The sequence below is a fragment of the Centruroides vittatus genome, unplaced genomic scaffold (genome assembly GCF_030686945.1).
Source record: "Centruroides vittatus isolate TY-2023 unplaced genomic scaffold, ASM3068694v2 contig_18, whole genome shotgun sequence".
Classification (NCBI taxonomy): domain Eukaryota; kingdom Metazoa; phylum Arthropoda; class Arachnida; order Scorpiones; family Buthidae; genus Centruroides; species Centruroides vittatus.
Genome location: NW_027121101.1, coordinates 4,254,825 through 4,274,011, shown reverse-complemented (window position 1 = coordinate 4,274,011; position 19,187 = coordinate 4,254,825). Strand labels below are relative to the sequence as shown.

General features: G+C 29.2%; 1 protein-coding gene across 1 annotated transcript in view; it reads left to right on the top strand.

The window, feature by feature from the left end:
* The first annotated feature begins 743 nt into the window (after nt 1–743).
* The window catches only part of MED17 (mediator complex subunit 17), a 28,166-nt gene continuing 9,722 nt past the window's right edge, over nt 744–19,187 (top strand). The window contains exons 1-7 of the mRNA XM_067263805.1: nt 744–906; nt 979–1,146; nt 6,110–6,245; nt 16,078–16,258; nt 16,348–16,533; nt 17,567–17,700; nt 17,782–17,853. Coding sequence (XP_067119906.1) covers nt 818–906; nt 979–1,146; nt 6,110–6,245; nt 16,078–16,258; nt 16,348–16,533; nt 17,567–17,700; nt 17,782–17,853 — 966 coding nt within the window. The 5' untranslated portion in view covers nt 744–817. The remainder of the gene's footprint in view (nt 907–978; nt 1,147–6,109; nt 6,246–16,077; nt 16,259–16,347; nt 16,534–17,566; nt 17,701–17,781; nt 17,854–19,187) is intronic.

Sequence of the window (19,187 nt, the reverse complement as noted above, 5' to 3'; positions counted from 1 at the left end):
CCGGACGGCCGAAAAATTCACAGGAATTTTTGGGAAGTGGTCCGTCCGGATATGTCGGACCCCGTTTCTCACCACCCGGCCGCCTCATTGTGGGCCTGGCCGAACCCATTAATTGGCTTGCTTAAAGAGGCTCTCTTAGTGCCCACAGGGTGGAAAGAGTTTAAAAAAAGTCCATAAAACAGGAAAAACTATTCTGTGTATGTTTGTGTGTTAGCGTCTATAAGAAACGAAATTTAGCATGATAGTTTGTGTATAAGGAAGGAGCATTGATGCTATTAAATTTCGGTGGTTAAAGATCATGTGTCATATCTCGAGAGAGGTCGGACTTAATGAAGATGTTATTCGTTATTAACATTTACAATTTTTTTTTTATAAAACTCATCACTGCCCTCAAAATTAAGCTTTTTGTCATTCGATAATAATTATAAATATAAAAAGTTATATGGTTTCTTCTTCCAATAGTGAGACTAGTGATATTTATCACGTCTTTCTTAATTATCTGCAATTAACAGCGACCAAGATTAAATTAAAGGCTCTTTTAGTAAAAGGCACAAGAGCCAAAAATTGAAAAAATGCTATCCATCTATTTTAATAAAATAATAACAATTAAATCCTTTTGAATTGAAGGAATTTATGAATAAATGTAAGCTTACGAAAAAAAAAAAAAAAAAAGTAAATTGTATTTTCATAAACGATCGTAATGGCGCTCTAGTTTCAATTATTCATACGCAAAAGTAAAATGGCTGCCGCCGTGCTAAGGAAATGCTTATAGTGTATGTTTTTTAATTATGAATTTCCTATAAAAATATTTTAAGTTATGGCTCTATCAGTAAACGTAAGTGTAGAAGCTGCTCAAGAATATCAAGTCCAGGAAATTACCTACGATGGACAAGAAATTTATACTCAGTAAGACTTGTCATTTTATTGTCATTCACAAATATAAGTTAAAAAATTTATTTAAATTTTTGTCAATTGCAGGCCTCTTTCTATGTCAGAGAACTTGACCAAATTAGCTCACAAAATCGATTTCAGTAAAGTTGATAATGATGAGGTAACAGAATATACAGAAAGTAATGAAGATAGTAAAGAGCTCGCTACTTTCCAACCATCTTTATGGCCTTGGGATTCTGTTCGTAATAAATTAAGGTAAATTATTATTTCAAAATAAGTTCAAGAAAATTATTTCTGAGCAATATATCAATGCTTTCTCTCTTAATTTTATTTGCAAAGGAGGACATATAGACATTAAGAAAATGCATTGACCGAAAAGTGCTATAAACGAAAAATTATAGGACTATTTACAGTCTGTGTCCCATGTGAAAAGTCATTGCTTAAGCTTGTTGTCTTCGTGGAACGTCACGTTTGATGACGGATGCATACAAAAGTCACGTTGCCCTGATTCGAAGCCACTCGATCACGTGATATCTCTGACATCTTTCTTCTTGCAAAAGACTTTGTTCTTTTGGAATGAACTTTCAAGGCATTGCATGATAGAGCAGTCATATTTCCTGAAACATGATTTGCCTTTTTTTGGATTCTGAAGAGTTGGCAGATTGCAGTTTGGTAAACATTGCACTAGTTATGTTTTCTATAATACTGGAATGTTTTACCACAAAAACTCACCCAGTCAAGATTTGACAATAATGATTTATTTTTCGAGATTAACTCTATAAAAACAGAACAAATAATTGAATTACTTTAAAATTCAGATTGAATACTTATAATTATAAATTTGTTATCTAAATTTACAAATATATATGTTTTATATAACTAATTGTTTTACTTTAAGATTTGAATATATTTATATAAAGATGTCTGTTTAGAAATAAAGTGTTTCATTTAAAACAGTAGATGTAATGTGTGTTAGAGCAGTGCTTCTCAAAGTTTTTGTTTGTGGACCAGTATTCCTGTGAAATTATTTATAAAACAGTTATTACTCCAGTTTATTTTAATGGTTATATGAAACAATGAAGACAAAATATCTCACTAACAAAAATAATTCTTTCTTGAAAATGAACTGAAAATGTTGAAATGGATATAACTTTATGTAAAAGGTTTGTAATCATGAGACTAGCAACCTTTATTATGTCTCTGTTTAAGTCAAATAAGGGCCCACAGTTTATCAAACTATGGTCCACCAATTTTTTGGAGTTTGAAAAGAACTGAATTGTGTAGGAAATATGGTGTCTCTGCTCTATCACTTTGTGCTCTACAGTTCAGCCTAAAAGAACAGCCTTGTGTAAGAAGAAAGTTTTCAAGAAATGCATCAGAGATGTCACAAATCTGAGGCAAGTGACGTTTCTAGGTAGTCATGTGGTTAAGTTATATTGAAGCAAGATCACATGACATTTTGTACGCATCTGCTGTCCAACTTGCTGCTCCATGATGGAAGCAAGCTTAAGCAATGGTGTCTCAAATGGTGCATACTCAGTAAGTAGTCCTATGAAATTTTTTGTTTATATAGGTTACCCCAAAAAAATTCTATATTCAATTCTTTTGGAAATAGCTATCAAATATGTGTCTTAAAAAATTAAAAGAAAATGCATCATGGTAAACTTCTATAGTTTTATTGAATATTTAGTAATATAACTATAGAATTTGAATTTCTCAGATTGGCTTGTTACAATGAATATGCTTCTATTTAAATGGTTCTGAATTTAATTATAAAATCTAAAACATTTAAAGTGGTTTTATGTAGACAGTGATTTGCCAGAAGTGAAGATATTTGTGATAATTGCTGTTATTTTGTTGTAGTTGCTGTTAAAAACATATTGTAACTTTTCGTGATTATCACAAAATTAATTTTGAAAGTCTTCAACAAGGAAATAACAACTCTACATTACATATACATCTTATAAAACACGTCAAACTTTAAATCAAGAAGCCACTTTCTTTTTAATTTAAATTATAAAAACTGGCTCTTTGATTTAGTTTGATGTGTTTTATTAGATGAATTTCAGAAGTATTTTGTCATTGTTCTTGTTGGCAAAGGATTTTATTTGTAGAAAGAAGTGAGTTTATGTAGAAAGAAGTTTGAAACATACTGTAAGTCATTATTGTTAACAAGTGTTCACTGATGACCTAACACATCCTTTTAATAGCTGTAGCAACTTGCAAGTATTATGATAGAATTACAGCTTATAACAACAATGTTTGTAGTGCTACTTTTCTTTTGAAAATGCAACTTACTATTTTTATTGCTTTTCAAATGGTAATTAGTAGTAAAATAATGGTAATTTTTAATATATTTCAATATGTAGAAACAAAAACATACTGCAATTGCATATAAACATATCATTTTATTATGTTTATAATTTATGGAAAATATAAGTAGAAACGTTTTTAGTTCTAAGGCAACTTATCTTCTGTAATTCTCCATTCCTTCAAGTTTACATTCAGACAGAAGAATGCTAGAAGAGTTTCTAGGAGTTAGAAGTCATTTATTTGATTAATTTTTTTAAGGTTCAACATTTTTTTACTGTAAAGAACTTAATTTTATTTTATATATATATAATTTTGTTTACTCCTATTACTTCAATTTACTTTAAATTTGATTTAGTGTGTTCAAAGCTTGCTGTTTCTTTCATTTAAGGATATAAAGTAACTGTTTGATTTTTGTATTTAGAAATGTTCAATTTTGTTTTGATTTTGTGAGATTTTGACCTCTTTTTCATTTCTACTTTTGTTTTGATCGGCATTAATTAAACATTTAAAGTAATAATTAAATATTTAAGTAATCAAAGATTCTGATATTCTCCCCAAGAAAAGGGCAACTGAAAGGTCAAGTGGTGAAAAGATGAAGTGGAAAAACCCACACATCCTTTTTCTCGCGCTACTCTGATAGATAAAACCAATCAAATATCCTTCCAAGTCAATGATCATTATGATGTTTGAACTTATGTTACAACCTTAGTCAAAACATTCGATTATTAATGATAGGAAGCTGTTAAATGGAAGGAATTATGAGGTAAGACGAGTAACAATAATGGCTTGAAAATATCCATAATTCGTCGAATCGTCTGATTTTTGACAGCTCATATCAGCAAAACCCGGACCCAACTCAAACTTAGAAAACATTAAATCAAAATCACTTGAGATCGTTCTCACATGAGACGCATATAAAAAGGGATTGCACCTGATCATCAGGGCGATTTTTAAAGGGAATCCACTACTATTAAACCTCATCCCCTGGTCTCAACTTAAGGATCCGCCAACTTTCTCAGAAGCTTTGCCATTAGAACAAGTGCTGACAGACGTATTAACTTTGAAGTTTTATGTAAACTCTCTCTCTCTTGGTCAAATTAGATATTAAGTTAGACTTGGGTTTAAGGAAATAGCTACCTGTGAGAATATCCATTTGCCTTGAGTAACGGAACTTCTGTTAATGTTATGTTAACTTACAATGTAACTTTGTTACATTGCGTCTGGAATCTCTTTCCTTGTTTATATTAAATGTGTTAAGTTTATTTAATTGATTGTAATTCTTCATGTATTGCTGACACCTTATCAACGACCTCACTAACCCTCCCACTCGGCTAAATTTGCACCATCCACTGACACCACGAGCGGTCGTCACCTGACTGACATCGGAGAACGGGTTAGGTCTTGAGCCTTAACTCCCGATTCTCACATTTTAAAGCAATCTATAGATGGGATGATTTCATCCTGAAAATATTAATCAAATAAAAAATTTCTGGTTCTTAAAAACTCAGCATTTTTCTGTTTGAAGAAAGACTTTTTTGTTTGTTCTATAAGTATGTTTTTACTTTATTCTCAATATAACAAAATTCAAAATGTTACATGTTGGCTTTCATTCTCTGGATATCAACCATTTTTTTTTTAAACATAAGATACTTTTTATTTTAATTACAAAAAACTTAAGATTTATTGAGTAGTAATAACTTCTCAAAACTTTTAAAATTCATATTTCCATATTTTCAAATTCATGTTCCATATAAATTATGTACAGATATCCCTTATGAGATATGTACCGATATCCCTCAATTACGGAATTGCTACAACATGGTTTTCACTCTAACATAGTTCGAGAATTGGAGACATCTTTGTACAAAATGCCACAACTTTTAAGTGCAAACTCTGTCATTCAATATGTTTTTAATGCAAGTATGTGTATTGTCTCATATTTGCCTAGGATTTTAGAATGTTGAAATTTTCAATATTGTTTTGTGCCTTTTGTCCAGTTTTCTTTAATTAGTACTGATTGTACATTTTTCTTATTCCTTGTCCTAGTTTCCTATTCTAGCTATCCTACAAAACCAGGTGTTGCTGTCATTGGTGAAAGTGCTCTAAATGAACTCGAAAGACTGTTGCTATGTTTTGTTTTTTAGATTAAATTAAAAGTTATTACATAAAACAATTAAATTTGCCTAAGAAATTTTATATTTTGAATGCAAGCGAATGAAAATATTAAATTTTATGAATAAAGTAGAATATCAAGATATTCCTGAAACTTCAGATTAAGGCCAACAATAAAGTTCAGATTATGACAATATTTTGCCAAAAATAAAAGATCCTCATTTAACAGTGAAGAAAACATTAAAATTAATGTGCAATACTTTCAATTGTGTTTGTTAGTTAATTATTGATTGCTTTAATAAATATATTTTTCTTAATTACGAAAAAAATAGTATACTTTTGCTAACGTTTGAATTAACCCCATGTTTTGTACTAGTCCTTTGTTTCATATAGCATGGATTCACATAACAAGGCTTTTTTTTGGAACCTAACAACTGTGTTATATGGGGGATATCTGTACATATTTAATTATTTCTTTATTAAATAAATATTATCAGTTAAAAGATGAAAACTGTATTCAAAAAACGAATATATTTACTTTACATTTGTTTTTTGAACTCAGTTTTTATCTTTTAAAACCATAAAAACAGTATTTTACTTGTATTTGAAATATTACCAGTTATTAATTTTATGTGAGAATTTAAAAGTTTGTCAGGAATACAAAATTGCAGATTTATAAAATATTTTAAATAGTATTTTTGATATTTTTTTTTACAAATAAATTATTCAGATAAATAGTGATGCTATTTATGAGCTAATAATAATATAATTTAAAATTTTGTGTATTTTATAGGAGTGCCTTAACAGAAGTCAGTGTTTTACTTGATGTTTTGAATATAGCAAAAGAAAAACGTTACATGGTATTAGATGCAGTCTCTCAAGATCCACCAGATGTTAAACTTGTTGCAACATTGTTAGCAAAAAAAAAGGTAATTACAATGATACTTTAGAAAATTACTCACTTTTATGAGTTCCAGTTATGCTACTATTACAATTCCAGCAAACAAATTTAACTTTAATGTATTATTATTTTAGTTTAATCAATTATAGATTTTCTATTTGAGAAAGGACCAAAAATTTTATGTTATATATAAAACTTTATAAATATATCATTTACATGTACTATATTTATGAATCTTGATTTCATTTTAAAATATAGAAAATTTATCACATTTATCAATAACTAATAAAATAATCAATAATGACAACATTAAAGTACAAATATAATTTAAAATACGAAAGAATTTGAAACTTCAGTGTGCAATTAAGAATAAAAATTCTTTGATAGTAAATGATTATACTATTACTTTTTATTAAAAATAATAGTTTTTTAAAACTCTTTCTGCCCTCTAATAGGGCTTTTTTTTCATATTCATCATGGGTTTGGACAGCTTGATATTTAGGACAAACTGTCCATGAAAATTTCCTGAGAATTCCTGAAAATTCTGGGCTCACTTGGATTTGATTCCAGGTCAGAGAAGTAGGCTGCATCTTAACTATTTTGGCTATCCATCCAAAAATAATAATATAATCTTTTTAATAGAAAGTAAAATAATAATCAAAATCATACTGAAATTTCCTAATAAAATTTATAAATATCAAATTTCTCATAGTGAGCATTTTCGTATAACTTTTATACAGGATATAAATAATATAAAAGTTTGTACTGTTTTCCCATTGATATAATTAATTAATCAATTTCACAGTAACAAAAGTAAAAATGAAAAATATTAAACAGAATTTATATTATTTAATATTTTAAGATATCTTTCTCTTATCTTTATATAAAAATAACTTATACGAGGGCTATTTTTTAAATAAGGTCCGTTTTTTAATAAGAAGAAAAATACTGTAAATATCGTTAAAATATATTTTTTTCTATATTCTATATACTTTTATCTACTTTTCTACATAATTTCCATTTTGTTTAAACATTTGTCATACTGCTCAACAATTTTTTGAATTCCGACTTCAAAGAAATCTGCCGCCTGTCAAGAAGCCCAATCCACGACTGCAGTTTTCACTTCTCCTTCGTCGTTGAAATGTTGACCAACAAGGAACTTTCTTTAAGTATCGAAACAAGTGAAAATCACTGGATGCAAGGTCTGGACTGTGTGGATGATCGTATCGAGTCAAAACGATAAAGCACTGTTTAATCTTTTTGTTTTGTGATCGTCAGAAAGCAGTCTTGGAACGCACCGACAAAACAATTTTCGATAATTCAGTTTCTCCGAAACAATGGTATACAAAACTGATCTTGAAATCTGTGGAAATTCAATTGATAACGTTGAAATCGTGAATCGTCGGTCCTCTCGAATTTTGTTATCCACATCACGAACCAAATCTTCAGAAATCAGAGAAGGTCAACCAGGGCGTGGCTCATCGTGCACATTAACTCGCCCATCCTTGAACATTCTTACCCATTTTCAAACTTTACTGTCACTCATAGCATTATCACTGTAAACTTCACAAATCTGACGGCGAATTTCCGCTGCTGCCAAGTTTCTTGCATTCAAGAATCGAATAATAGATCGTATCTCACAGTCGGCGGGAGACTCAATTTTCTTAAACATTTTAAACTTCTACAGCTCAGCATACAGACAGACGATATGACTGCAAATGGCGTCAAAATGCGCGCCAAGCTTGCTCAGAGCAGAAGCATATGCATACTGCCGTGATTGTGCATTATTCTCACTTTTATTCACAAACGGACCTTATTTAAAAAATAGTCCTCGTATATATATCTGTGTATCTGTTCTAATATATTCATATTACGAGAATAACACTCATATTGTAACCTAATATTGTGCATGAATTATATGTCCACTCAGGATAAGTAAACAAAAAATATATAAATGTTAAAAAATCCAAAGATACTTCAGATTTTTGTAATTTTTACATAACTACATAAAATTATTATAAAGATTAGAAAAATCTATTTTAAGTAATTATATGCTACATTTATTGTAAAATATAAATATTAATTGAAAAAATTTGCTGACTACATGATGATATTTAATTATTTCTTTCAAGAAATAATAATAATAATAATTATTAATAATGATATTCATTATTTCACATATATGTTGAAAAAAATATTGACGATTTGATGAATGTAAACAAGTTGTTTGTATATAATTTTTTGAGATGTATCTATGCACAATGATGAAAAACAAAACTTTATTGAATTCTACACAGTGACTTTTTTACAATATTTCATTAAATTATTTAATGTAATTTTATTTATTCTGAATTTTTTAAAATATATACTCATTGACAAAACAGTTAGGCACCAAAGAGGCATTGGAATTAAATGAAACTTTATTAGATGATAGTAATAATCAGAGGACCATCAGTAGCACAGGATCATGGTTGGAGAATTGTCATTTTATTAGTTTTATCTATATATATAAATGAGGATTTTTATTTGTTTGTTTGCTATACACTCTTAGGCTGTTTGACCAATTGCTATGAAACTTGGCAGTTATGTTTTTACATACTCCTAACTTAGATAGTGTCATACATCCCATCCCAAAATATCTATTGGATTTCTGTAAATCAATTAAATTTTATTTACATTCGGTTTGATGGCTTTATGTGTAGTGCCATCTATTGGCAAAAAATTTAACACAATAATAAACTAAATAAAAATCTTAAAAAATTCTTACAAAAAAGGATATAATTTTTAAAAATATATATTATATTCATTTAATTACTGAGACAGGTAGCATATTGCATTTGCCTGTGTGGAATTGAACATGTAATCATGAGAAAAGTCTATACTAAGAATATAAGTATTTAATTTTCCACAGCAATGACTTTGTTTTTTCATTTCTGAATGATACTTTCTTAATTCCAATAAGTGCCCTCCAGTAGCTGAGTGGATAAAATTACCGAACATTGGTAGTTACTTAGTTGTGGGTTTAGGCATGGACAATAGGCTGGTCATGTGGAGTTTTCCAGATTTTCTTCACATTAGTAATACCTAAATAAGGTCCAGCTTCCCATAAGTCTTCTCAGGATGCATTCCTCAAAAAATTTTAAATTGAAGTAATGTGACTGCCATTCCAAACCGGAAGTTTGTATATAGTTAATCTGGTTTTTCTGCTCCTAAGCTTTTCACATCTGGTCTTGACTTTCATCTGTCTAACTCCTTTCTTGAGATTAAGGAAGGATAGCCAGGTGAGGCAGTTGGAATTTATAGGTCATTATCACGTTTAGTTCTAATCTTGATGATGACCAATTTTAACAGTTATCATCATGTTTGGTCGAATTAACTTCGACTCCCTTCTGCAACAGTACTTTCTTTCTATTGGACCAGTGGTATGGTGGTATTTGAATAGAAAAATTACATAATATAAGTTTACCAGCAAGCACAAAATATGTTTTAAGTGGTTTTTCAGGGTGTCAAGTTTAAATATTTGGTGATGTGGAGTTTCGGTCTGTTTTTCTGCAAAATTTGATTCATTGGCAGATTACCATTTTATATTCAGCTGTGTATAGTGCAGTTTCTTAGAGTTAATGTTAGAAAAAAAAAAATTTTCAAATAATTAACTCTAACCGATTGAAAATATGACATCTTAAATTTTTTAAAATATCATATTTTCAATTGGTGTCTACTTGACCAATGAAACTGTACCATTTCATAGCATCTGAGTATTATGATAAATATGACAATGGTAGATTAAAATAACCAAAACTCTTTATATGGTTTTCATTTTAATATTTGTTATATCATAGTATTTGATTTATATAGCTACAAAGGTTATCTTACATAAAGGTTTATCACACCATGTGACCAATCTAACACATTCTAAAAATTCTTTATTCCTCTACTGTTCATAAATTAAAGAATTTTTAAACTGTGTTAGACTCGGTGTGATAACCTTTACATAAGATAACCTTTGTAGTTATATAAATCAAATACTATAATATAATATAATACAGGGTGGGCCAGCGAAAACGAAACGGCAGAGTGTTCGTGTTCGTCCAAGCAAAGCGCTCGGACAGGTCGATTTTGCTCTCGAGGGGACATCTTATGCAATAAAGTTTTTGCGATTCTGAATATTAACTAAACAAACAATTTTTTCGAAATAAATGTTTGTTTAGTTAATACAAAATGAATGAGTTTTTAAAATTTTTTGTTGTCTGTTGTATTCAGAATCGCAAAAACTTTAATGCAAAAGATGTCCCCTCGAGAGTAAAATCGACCTGTCCGAGCGCTTTGCTTGGACGAACACGAACACTCTGCCGTTTCGTTTTCGCTGGCCCACCCTGTATAATATAAGGGTTAGAAGTATGAAATAATCTAATAATCTTAATCGTTGTTGTTATTTTTTGCCCGGGCAACGCCTGGTTCATCTGCTAGTTCTAAAATAAATTTTAATGTTTTCAAATTATAATGTTACTAAGGAACTTTACCCCTCACTCACTCACCCACTTGTAAAAAATTTTTTGATTCCCCATGCTACTGTTTCTATTTTTTTCTTTTAAGACAGAAAAATGTGACAATTTTAAGCTAAGTATTTTATATATATGGAATAGATTAATTTTATAAATTTAATTACTGTAAGTATATAAATAGAAAAAGTCCATTTTATTGTAAGTTTCTTAAAATTTTGAATATTCATTAATAAATTATTTTATAATAGATTTTTGAAATAAATTTAAATTTATGTTTCTCATTTGATAAAATAAAATTTGCATGATTGTTGGAATCCACTGTTTCATTTACATCATGCACACACTACATGGTCTTTTTACTTGGGCTTATTTTACATTATAATAATATAGTTCAAATTCAAAACAAAAACCTTTAAATTCAGCTGAAACTTTTTAATTAATATAATTTAAAGTAATTAAACTATTGTTTGTTTTGTATTGTTTTTTCTTGATTCTAAAACACTTCTCTTTCTTACTCATCTTCACTTGTCTAAAGTAGAGGCACATCTTAGATTCAATGTTTAAGACACCTTTGATATGGCATTATTATGCATAAGTGGAAATAGGTCTGCAAAACATTATCTATTTGTGGTATTTATACTATTTTTGGGGATACTATAGATTACCACCTATGGAATTTCGGGACTTTGAGTATATTCTGAACTGGGGAGACTGAGATGAGTTCAACAATACCCTACTTTTGGACCGGAGACAAAAAATAAGAAAGTTATCATACTTTTTTCCAGCGATCACACGATGATCGGAAGTTACGTTGCTCTCTCTGCTAAGCCTATCGTGTGTTTAACAGGCAGTCTGGTAAGTCAGCTGTATATACCTTCAACAGAGGCAGATGTTGATCCATGAGCACACTGATCGTCTGCAGTTGGAGTTAAGTCCTTTTTACACACCCTCGCAGTCGTCTAGTACTACGCACCGCTATCACGGCTTGTCAAACAAATCTAACCTATCCCTCCGGGAGATGACTGTCACCGCTAGGTGGCGGAGAAATCTGAAATAGGGTGGAATGCACTGTGAAAGGAAAGAAATTGTAAATATTATAACTTTCTTATTTTTGGTCTCCGGTCCAAAAGTAGGGTATCGTTGAACTCATCTCGGTCCCCTCAGTTCAAATATATACTCAAAATCCTGAAATTCCATAGGTGGTAATCTATAGTACAGCCCTATTTTCTAACTTTACTTTACTTAACAAAACTTCATAAAAATGATTGTTTAAAAATTTTCTCTCCTTAAAAGAAATTTAAAATTTGATATCAAATCCATGATGCATCTTAGATTCAAGGAGATACAAATTATACTTGAAACATTATAAGTATAATTTGTTATTTCTATATATTGTTAAATTTCAATTACAGTATTAATTTTTATTCCTGTGATATATTCCTATTTTGTAAATTTCGAGATTTATCATTAATAAACTTAAAGATCTAATTAGAAATAAACATGTCTATGTTAATTTCTGTTGTCTAAAATTAGTCATATTAATATAAATGTTTTGAAAAATTTAGTTTTTTCTATTTTTTAAATATTAATGTCATAAATGTTATAGTTGTGACTTCTTAATTATTTATATAAAATAAAAATATTTTATAAATAATTAATAGTTTAAATTCAGTCAGATATAATAGTGTTAGCAAAATTCATACAGGTAACAATTTTATCAATTAATAATAATGTACCATGTGTATATGTTAAGTCTTCTATTTTTGACAAATTAACATATTTACTCAAATATAAGATGATCTCATATATAAGATGAGGTGTGACTTTAAAGATCAAAATAAAGAAAAAAATTAGAATTGTATTAATAAATCTATTTCGTTTAATCACAAATAAAATATTATCAAATGCATATATTAAACCAAACAACCATGTTTGCTTTAATATATGATGAATGGAAAACAAAATCAAAACACTATAATCAGCATGACTGGGAAAAGTTTATTTTTAATGATTCAGAATGTGCTAATATTCATTAAAAATAATTTAACATATCTAAAATAACTACGTTTATAATCACTGCTAAGTGGCCTTTATTTCATTAATGATTTTATAAGTAACGGGGAACTATTATCTGGGGAAAATGAGATGCAACGTGGTTTTTAATTGATGGACAGAGGATTAAACCAATAAACAAAGCAGGGCGTCTTAATTTGTTTACAGTAGGTTCCAACTTATGATAAATAGACTGTAGACCTATAATGGCAGCATGAACTATACACGGTTCACAGAAATTATTGCAAAAACAGAAAGAATCTTTTGCTCATGCGTGTAAGACAACCTCGGTTTTTGAAGCAGTGAAAAATGAACGAAAACCACATCTTATATACAAGTAAATATGGTATTTTTTTTTGTAGAAAATACACTTTGATGTAACAACATTGCAATAAATATTTGTTTCCATTTTACTAAAAACAATGTTTGAACAAACATTTATATTAAATAATACATCTGTTATATAGTGGGTGATCGGTTAAAGAATCTGTCTAATGTTGATTGCTTTTTCTCTCTTCTTCAGGATTTTTTAGAAGTAATTAATAGCATTGTAATTGTAGACATTTAACCTCAATCTGGTTTGGATGTCATTCTAAGACTATTGTTCTGACATCCTCCCACTTCTTCAAAAAAATGTTTAATAGCAGATATCAATATTAATTCTCTTTTTCAGAAGAAAACATATCCTGCCGACTTTCTGATGTTCTTCATTCAAAAGTTCTTGGCATTCTTCTGTCATCAGATCAGTTTCAGGTTTCATTATGCACTCTTCAATATTCTTTATTTCTCTGATGTGATTTTTGTTGTTCCTTTAGCTGCTTGAGTCTTCTTGATTATACTCTATCTTTCTTAGATAAGACTGAACTGCAGTCTACTGTAGACCTGTTTAAGCCATACTGCCCAGCAACATCAGACATCTTCTGTCCACTCTCTACATTTGCTATTATACTCTCACTTTTCGAAAATAAAAACTGATGCAATACTTAACGAGTGTCCGCCCGACAGTCTTGCGAATACTATAAAAGAATTGTTTCTGTCAGAAAAATAAAAGGCTGGAATTACAAGGGAGAGTTTCAAAGTTTGGAGGAATACTATCTGATCAGTATATATTGGGTTGAGCGTCGATGTCAACGTCTCCCGCACTCTGAAAAGTTTCAAATTGTTGCCTGAAGACAAGGGAAGACCAATCAGTATTCATTATTTTATGTTGTTTGTTCTGTGAAGTGTTTGTTATCCAAACATAAAAATCTTTTGCAAAAGTGTTTGTTATCCAATTTGTTTGTTAACTGATCATCCAATGTATATGAATGAAAACATTAATTTACAGTAAAATTTTTCTGTTTTGCTGGATTTTGTTGTTGGTGATTGTTATCTTTAAATAATATTTTATTTAATAGTGTTGAATATTAATACAGTAAGACCCCACTTAAAGCTGTTTCAGTATTACGCGGTAGTATTGGAATTACCCGAGATCGCACGCAGTGTTGAGATCAAGGCATAATATCAAATTTTAAAGCTTATTATCTGTGGCGGACATTCCAACAACTGATTGATAAAACAGATGGAGCAGATAAACAATCCATTAGAGATTTTTGGAAAAACTATATCATCATGGATGCTGTAGACAACATCAATCTTTCCTGGAATGAGGTGACTGAGAAATGTTTTGAAAGGAGTATGGAAGAATGTATGGCTGGAGCTAAGCAAGGATGTTGACACAAGAGAATCCATTGTTGATGTCAACAGAATTGTCAAGCTAGCTAAAGAAACAGGGTTGGATAATATAAATGTGCAGGATATTGAAGAATTATTGCAAGTTACAACTGGAGAAAGTTTTTCCAACGATGATCTTAAAGAATTAGTAGAACAACAGGTTCATGAAGATGACGAAATTAACGTTTCTGAAGATGAGGAACAAAAGGAACTTTCAACAGATTTTCTAAAAAATGTTTAGTCACTATAACGGAAATTATGGATCAGTTTATACAAAATGATTTGAATTTTGATAGAAGTTCAAAGGCAAGACGAAGTGTCATGGATGCGATGTCTTGCTATCGACAACTGCTTGCTGAACGAAACAGGAAAAGGCAAACGACGTTAGATGACTTCTTCACAAAGAAACAAAAGATGTCAAATGAGGAAGAACCTTCCTCGTCACAAACAACTTCTTTACTCAAACTTTTTTTATTTTCATGAATGTTTTATGAATAAATTTCGATATTAGCAATAAATAAGTCTATAATTAATGTAATAAAAAAGTATTTAACAATAAATGTTACAAAATAAAACAACAAAAAAAAAAAAAACTGATAAATTTTCCTATTCTCTGTTCTGTTTCATGTATCCCCCTTATTTACATGTTAAGATGACCCCGTTTAACGCTGTTTCGTTTAGCGCTCTGTCATCTAGGAACGCATCCTCTGCATTAAGCGGGGTCTTACTGTATTTATTCATTCATTAAACCTTATGGGTTACAAGCTCTTAAGTTGGGATGAACATTAATTACAAATGTTAAATAACACAAAATAATTTTCTCTTAAAGAACTTTAATCAAGATCTTACAAAATAACAAACATACCTCATTAATGTCACTTTCAACAAATGTCAATTGTTTATTTTTATATTTAGAATTAATAACTGAACAATTAAATAACATATCAAACAAGGAAAATTCTCCTAAATTACAATATATGTCTTAAATCTAGATATAGTTTGAACAATGTTCGTTTTCATACAAGTTTGAATTTATTCAATCTTAGTTGACATATTGATTTTTTTTTAACATAAAAAATTTATCATTTCTAAACAAAAAAACGGGATTCTTGAATCTAATGGTCGTCTATACCAAGGATGAAGCAAAACAGACTTAATTCTTGTTTCTTCTTCACAGGCTATCACATCTTGAAACAAAATTAATATATACTTACTATACATGTCAAATGAATCCATTGCTGACTCTAACAAAATCAAAGAGAACTTGATTATCTGAATAATCTTGTTCAAAATAACATACCAACTCATGGTTTTTTTTTTTTTTTTATATATATATATATCTAACTTTCTAAGTGCTACATAGGTTCATATTCCAATGAATCTTGCTTTCCAAGCAACCATTTAACATACTTCAATTAATTTTGAACACTTTAACCTTTGTAAGGACATTAAATTATTAGATTATTAATAAAATATTTTGAAATTTATAAAATAAATATGTGATATTTAATTTTTATAATAACAAAATTGAATTTCTATTCAAGAGATGTCGATTTAAAATGTTAGTAATAAAAATACTTTTTTCATTTGTAGGCATTATCTGCAGCTGCCTCTATTATTTTAAATGGTGCAGAAAGATTAAGAACATCGCAAGCAGAAGCAGGAAGAAATCGTTCTGTACCAGATTTTCATTTAGAACTATTACATATGAGACAATTATGGCGTTTGAAAAAAGTTGGAAATACAATTTTGGGTGACCTCAGTTTTCGAAGTGGTATAAAATATTTTAATTATTAATCTTTACAAATATATATTTATATTTTTGGTAATGATTTTGTTTGTGTGTCTATAAATACTAACTAGCTGGATCGCAGTTTTGGCAGTTGGGAGTATTTGAAGTGAGTAAAAGTGAACAAGCAGCTACAACTTCACCATTTCCTAGTACGGATCCATCGGCAAGAACAAAGCCAGCAGTTCCAAGTGCTTTGAAAGTTACATTGCCTAGTGAACTAGAAGGAATAAGTTATATTCAAGTTACAGTACAAAAAGGTAAAAGAAAATTTTTAATTTTTTACTCTCTGCTCTGGTGGATACTAAGAGGGCCTTTTCTGTCACAAGTTTGGTCAGGCTTACAGTGAAATCAACAAGATTATGAGGGACGAGGCCTAACTTATCTGGGACAGATTACCCATGAAAAATTCCTGAATTTGATTCTGATGTTTGAAAAATTTACATATTGCTGCTGAATTTTCATACAATTGTCACAGTCCCTTTTGTTGAATGATTTATTTTATTTTACTGAATACATTAATCATATCATCATGGCATTTTTTAATGAATTAATTTTTTTGTTCCTGGATATACATTTAAATATATATATTGATTATTTTTTGTCGGAACTAGTACGCACCACATACATACACTCTTGCTGGAAAGATATCTTTTGCTCTGGACAGATGTTTAAGTGGATAATTATAAAATAAAACTAATAAATATTATAGTTGAGTTTAATTCTTTTGAAAGTGAATTGTGTTAAATACACTGTTTATTACATAGTGTAATAGTTGCTATTTGTCAACTTATTGAATGTCCACTTATGTATGAATTTTTAATTATTAGTGTTTGTTGAATATTGATGAAATGCTTCTTGATGTTTAAAGACATTTCTTATTTCAAAAGGTACATCTTTTTTATAATTGTATAAATTAATGAAAATTATAAGCTTTTTTTTAAAATCTGTTAGTATCTCATGGTTGAATATGCAGTCTTTTGTAAAAATTCAAAATAGAAATAATTTTAAGAAAAACATCAGAGAAAATTATTTTACTATTATTTTACACATATATTAAATTATAAATTAAATATTTAAATTTTAGGGTTTTTTTTTAATTATATGTATGGAATGATTTGGGAAAGTTAATTAAATAATTATTGTAAAGATAATATGTTTTTGATTAAATAAAGCCAAAATATCAGTTCTAGTCAGAGTCAGGAGTAGATTTTAGTAAAAATCATAATCTGTAAAAAATTCCATATATGATTCTGACAGATTTTAGAGTTTTTATTTTTTACATTTATTTAGATACAGAAACTATTGCCAGTGGAGAATTAACTATACCATTACCTGAGTCTGCACGTTCACAACCTGAAGCTCATTGGCAGCAAAAGTTAGAAGCTGCACAAAATGTCTTATTTTGCAAAGAATTATTTTCTCAAGTAATTTCAAATATTTGTATAGTATTAAAATTTTATGAAATAATAAAGATATATTCATTTAGAAATCCATTCTGTTTTTAGTTAGCCAGAGAAGCTGTACAACTACAACCAGCCATTCCTAACCTTGTCGTTGGAAGCCAAATAACTGTATCAGTAAGTTTTTGTTTTTAATATTGTACATATATTTATTTATTGAGTGAAATACAAATATATTGAAACTATAGATATAGACATGACTTAATTTAGAAGCATCTTAGACAGTAATATTTTTAATTTTGTCAGTCGTCTGTATTTTGATCTATATTGTAAATATCAAAACATATATGATATTGCAAATTTTTATTTCTAAATTGTAATAAATATATAAAAATGAAACTCATTGCATATCATAAACAGCAATTCAGTAGTGCTATACAATTATATTGTACAGTACAGTGAAACCTCTATTAATGGACATTCTCGAATAGCAGACTCCTCCACTTAATGGACATTTTTACAATCCCCAGACCCTTCAAATAGGACATCTATAATATTTACCTCTAAATAATGGATGCCGTTATCCATAACCTACTTTACAAAGAATACACAAAGTCCTGCCTTCCATATTCTGGAAGAATTAATTATGTATGAAATATTTTAAAACTAAAACCAAAGAATCTGTTCAAATAGTTTTTCAAAGGACAAATTTTGACTGTAGGCCGACTGACTTAAAATAGGAATAGTGAAGGAGGATGGGTTGTAAAAAGCCAAGCAATATTCTTTATCTGTTAGAGAAGACGAATCTAGTTATGTTGTCAATCACCATTTATCATCATATATATTAACATTATTAAACTTTTGTCTTGTTGTTAGAATTAAGTTTATGGTACCAAGGAACTGCAAACTTTTCTGAAGTTATTCATTCGACAAGAACCATAGTGCAGTAGTAATGAAAAAAGAAACAGTTTTAAGGTCAAGACAACGGTGTTTATTTGATGAAAGTTCAAAAATTGTGTTATGAAGGTGATTTGCTGACAACTTTAAAGTTTAGGAAGATATTTGGTTTTCTTGCATTTATGACATAATTTATGATCTTAATGGCTTTGTGGTGGCAGAAGTAATTTTTAATAAATCATTTATTGAAAAAAGCAAAAAATGTTTGAAAAATTACACTTACTCAATAATTACAAAGTAGAAAATCATTATATTAATTTTTATTAGTAGCTTAGAGCATAATGACGTTATAAATGCAAGAATACCGAATACATTTCCCACCCTTTGAAGTGACTAACAAATTGCCTTCGTAATTCATCATTTGAATTCTCGTTGTTTAAACCAACCGTTGTCCATCCTTCTGTTCATAATAACAGTTTCATCATTCTTTTTTGTTATTTCAACTCAGGTTGTTTTTGATGAATTAATAATTAATCAACGTTTATGTTTTGTTGTAATTTTTATGTTTCATTTAATTAAACTATCATATACAATATGTTTGCTATTTATAATTC